The 4,113-nt window shown below is 51.7% G+C and overlaps 1 protein-coding gene across 1 annotated transcript in view; it reads left to right on the top strand.

The window, feature by feature from the left end:
- The window catches only part of RAB36 (RAB36, member RAS oncogene family), a 19,393-nt gene that overhangs the window by 5,434 nt on the left and 9,846 nt on the right, over nucleotides 1-4,113 (top strand). The window contains exons 4-5 of the mRNA XM_008574507.1: nucleotides 1,045-1,110; nucleotides 2,417-2,518. Coding sequence (XP_008572729.1) covers nucleotides 1,045-1,110; nucleotides 2,417-2,518 — 168 coding nt within the window. The remainder of the gene's footprint in view (nucleotides 1-1,044; nucleotides 1,111-2,416; nucleotides 2,519-4,113) is intronic.

The raw sequence follows: 4,113 nt of genomic DNA, 5'->3' as shown, positions 1-4,113 counted from the left end.
GTTCCATATCAGGTGCTTCATACAGATTATCTCCCTGGCCCCTCACAGCAGTGCTGGAGGTCGGGAAACTGAGGCACAGAGGGTGCCCACTGCAAGACCTCGGCAGTACTTTTACTTCTTCATCTGCGAAGTGGGATTGGGGCCAGCCTCTTCCAGGATGAGAGGGCTGCCTGGGAGCAGGGTAGACACAGCTCCTGTCCTTATGGACGTGGTGAGGAAAACCACAGGTGGGGTCACCAGGTGACACAGGCAGAGGAGGTGCCTGTCAGATGTTTACTTGGGTTAGTTGCTTTGACTGTTGAGCTCCTTTGGGATGAGCTGCAGAAAGTTCTGACAAATGCCAGTCCCAAAAATACTGCTGCACAGAGTGCAGGACACATACAGAGAGTGAGGGTGGCTGCTGCTCTCAGGGAGCAGTGTTCCAGAGAGCACCATAACCTCAGAGCCAATTTGCCTCAAGCCATAGCCCAGATGTGCTCTTTGGCCTGTCTGACCCTTACAGATACCCATGTGAGCAGGTGACAGTGGTGTCCTAGTCAGGGAGTGCCTACTTGCAAGGAGCCAGAGCCCACACAGGCACACAGCCCCTGGGGTGCATGGGAGGGTGCAGGGGCTGTCTACTCCTTGTGCAGGTGTCTCCCTGTGAAGAGGCCCCATGTCCACACCCTCGGCACGGCTCCCCCACAGCTTGGATGTACCCACGGCTCTTGGTTACCATAGCCCTGCCTTGGGCTCTTGCATGTGCCCCTCAGCCATGACTCAGCCTCTCATTGTGCCCATTTCTAATTCTCAAGATAGCAACTTTGGCCAAGTGCAGTCAGGGGTGCAGCCCCAGAGGCAACAGAGTCCCCAGAGCAAACATGGGCTCTCCCACCCTCCCCTCTGAGGGCCTGGGAGGGGGAACAGGGTGTCTCAGCAGGGGGACCATCCTGCATCTGGGATCGAGGGGAGGCTTGCCAGCAGAGAGCACAGGGAAGAAAGGTTGTGTATCTGAAGACACTCTGGAAACCGTGCTGGAGAGCAACACGGACTTATTTCTCACAGGCTCAAATTCTCCAAGGTGGTTGTCGTTGGCGATCTCTACGTGGGGAAGACAAGCCTCATCCACAGGTACATCCTACCAGCCTCTTCAGGCCAGGCCCCATCGGCCATACCTCCCAGCACCAGGTTGTTGCCCCTTAGCCTGAGAGGCCCAGACAACATTGTCATAGTGGGAACCGTGTGGCTGCTGGGAACCATACTGCCTTGGCCTGGTGGGCACCAGATGAGAGAGAGTGCAAGAAATCAGGGAGACGGTGAGGTCGGGCAGACAGCGCAGCCAGGAGTCTGGCGTTTGTCACTATCTTCTGGGGCTGCAGACTTGCCCCTCCACTGCCCTCCCTGCAATGGACACTCCATTCCTCCTTCACTCTTTCTAACTTGCAGTGCTTGCCTTCTGGGCCACTGCAGCCTTTCTTCCCCCACATCATTCTTACTGGCTGCTTTGTCCTTCTTGGGTCTTGTGGACTGTCACTTCCTTACTGATTCCCTATTGGTGGACTTTATTATAGAGGGTTAGAAACCTTGATTCTCATTTGATCCTTAGGTAGGGTTTTTAGCTAAAAAACTTATGGGACAAAAGTCCTTAGCTAGGAGCTAAGAGCCTACAGATAGGGGGCAAGAGCCCATCAAATCAACTCTAATCACTGTTTAGGAAAGGGATTATACACACTGATTGTTAATATAATGGGGTCGTTGACAGATTTTGTAAGAAGGAGACTTACACAGGACTAAAGCCTTTAATGTGGATAAGAGAACTGAAGCAGAACAGGGATTGTTCTGAAGGCAATCACCCTTCATACAGCAAAACTTAAATGATGGGAAAATATGTGAGTTAAGATTTCCAAGGATGTTCTGCTAGATTAGTTAGTACATGGGGGTCATTCCACATCTTGCTTTAAGCTGTTTCTTTGAGTTTCTTAAGAAGTCAGGCACTTTAATGATTATCTTATTGTTTCTTTTGCATGTCACCTAGCTTAGATTTATGACTCTTTTGATGGTATATTGTTTAAACTATTTTAAGCCGTGCATGCTTGGATGAAGATTGTTACATAGCCAGTTTCTTTATGTTCTTACTATGATTGATTAACCATCTATTCTTTTTCTGTAATTTCCTTGTCTTTACAGTAAAAACTGAAGCAAAACCTGACTCAGGGATGTACCCAGTTTCTCCTTCTAACAGAGGAGTTGCTGAGGTGCAGTCGCTTCGGGCTTCTCATTGCATTCATGTTGCTTTGAGTAATCTCTTTTCTGTCCCCATTACACAGCCAGAAGTGTAACACTTTATCTGCCTCCAGGCTCCCATTGTTACAAAAAGAGCTTCCATGCTCATTTCTGTGCAGGCACCCCTCTGATGACTTCCTCTTCCCTGCCGCAGGTTCTGCAAGAATGTTTTCAACCATGACTACAAGGCCACCATTGGGGTGGACTTTGAAATCGAGCGCTTTGAGATCGCTGGGATTCCCTACAGCCTCCAGATGTAAGTCGCTGTTGGGGCACACTGGTTTCCAAGGCTCATGGGTAGGCTCCCTGGAGACATCTGGGGAAGGCCTTGGCCAGCTCCTGCTCCCCTGTGTCCCATGGCACTCAGTGAGGCACCAGCCGGACAAGCAGGACCTGGGGTGGTTATGTGAAGCCAGTGGGCTTCCTGGCTCCCCGAGCACACAGATGCTCCTTCAGTCCCGACAGTTGTCTCATGTTGGTCATCGGATCTGGGGAAGGTCCTCACAGCCTGACCTACCTACCCCCTACCCCTCCCCTGATGGCCTGCTGCTCTCAGGCTCTGGCTCCTCTCCCCTACCTGCACCTCCTGTGATCTGTCACTTCAGCAAGTTACCTATAAAATGGGACCAAATCCAGTCCCCGTGTGCCAGACTCAGGGAAGAGGGCTAGGGTGGAGGCCACACCGTCACATCCCTTGCTCAGGCCTGACACACTCATCTTCCTCCTCACACCACTGCCCACACTCCTGCCACCTCACTTTCCTTCCACCTCTGTCTGTCTGTCTGTGTTCTTCCCTGCCAGACCCCAGGCCTCTGACTCTCCAGGGCCCACTAGCTTCAGCCCCTCCCTTCTGCTTTCCTTCAGAACAGCCCAGGGGCTCTCACCAGGGTTTAGCTTTCCTCTGGACCTCACTGTCCCTCTCCTCTGGCACCTGGAGGATGCTGCAGGCCTGCCCAGGCTCCAGTCCCCCTCACTGTCCTGCATGGCTGCTCCTGTACTCCCTTGCCTGCTGGCATTCACCAGGCCTCTGTGCTGCTCCTCTTCCCCTTTCTCTCTCCCTGGGTTCATTCCTCAATCCTCCATGCCCTGCCTGGGCTGAGCCTGCAGATCCTGTGGACATCAGCTCCTAATTCCTTCTTTAAGGATTTCCACAGCCCCAGTGCAGTCCTGGAGCCAGATGGTACCCAACCTTGCCCGAGGGGGAGTAGAGGGTCAGCTGAGAGCAAAAGAGGCTGTGAAAATGCAGGGCTGTGGGACTGAGGGATCTGGGGAGCTGAGAAGAGCAAAGAGCCTGTGGGAGGAGGTCAGGTGGAGCTGTGAGAGAGTGGCCTATGGCTGGGCCCACCGTTGTGGCCACAGGCCGTATCTAATTAGATGGCCCAGGACAAAATATGGCACTGTCCTGGCTCAGTCTCTCATCATCTTACATGGATGCCATTGCCACCACCCAAGTGGCCCCATCTCCAGGCTATCACCCCTAGCACTCCCCTTCAGAGTCATCAGAAATGAAAGAAAATATGAATGAATTAGTGAAAGAATGAAGCCAAAAAGTGAATCATGCTGGATAATGTGGAAAAACAGACCATTGTATACTTTTCAGTTTACAGAGAAAAGTTAAATTTTAATCTGTTGACTTTTAAGAGGGATGGATTGGGGATGGATTTTCAGACTTAGCACTGCATACTGATACCTGCCTTCTTCTAAAGTAGGACAAGTAGATCTCAGAATGTGCACCTTCCCCACTTCTATGCTGTTCCCATGGCAGACATCACTAATCGATTGTTGCATTCTTTTCCATGGACCCAGGGCTCAGCTTCTAAGTCCTTCTCAACATGGTGCTCCAGAGAGCCA

This window comes from Galeopterus variegatus, unplaced genomic scaffold (assembly GCF_000696425.1).
Source record: "Galeopterus variegatus unplaced genomic scaffold, G_variegatus-3.0.2 Scaffold1054, whole genome shotgun sequence".
Lineage (NCBI taxonomy): Eukaryota > Metazoa > Chordata > Mammalia > Dermoptera > Cynocephalidae > Galeopterus > Galeopterus variegatus.
The sequence above is the reverse complement of the archived record's forward strand: the minus strand, read 5'-3'. Positions and strand labels throughout refer to the sequence as shown.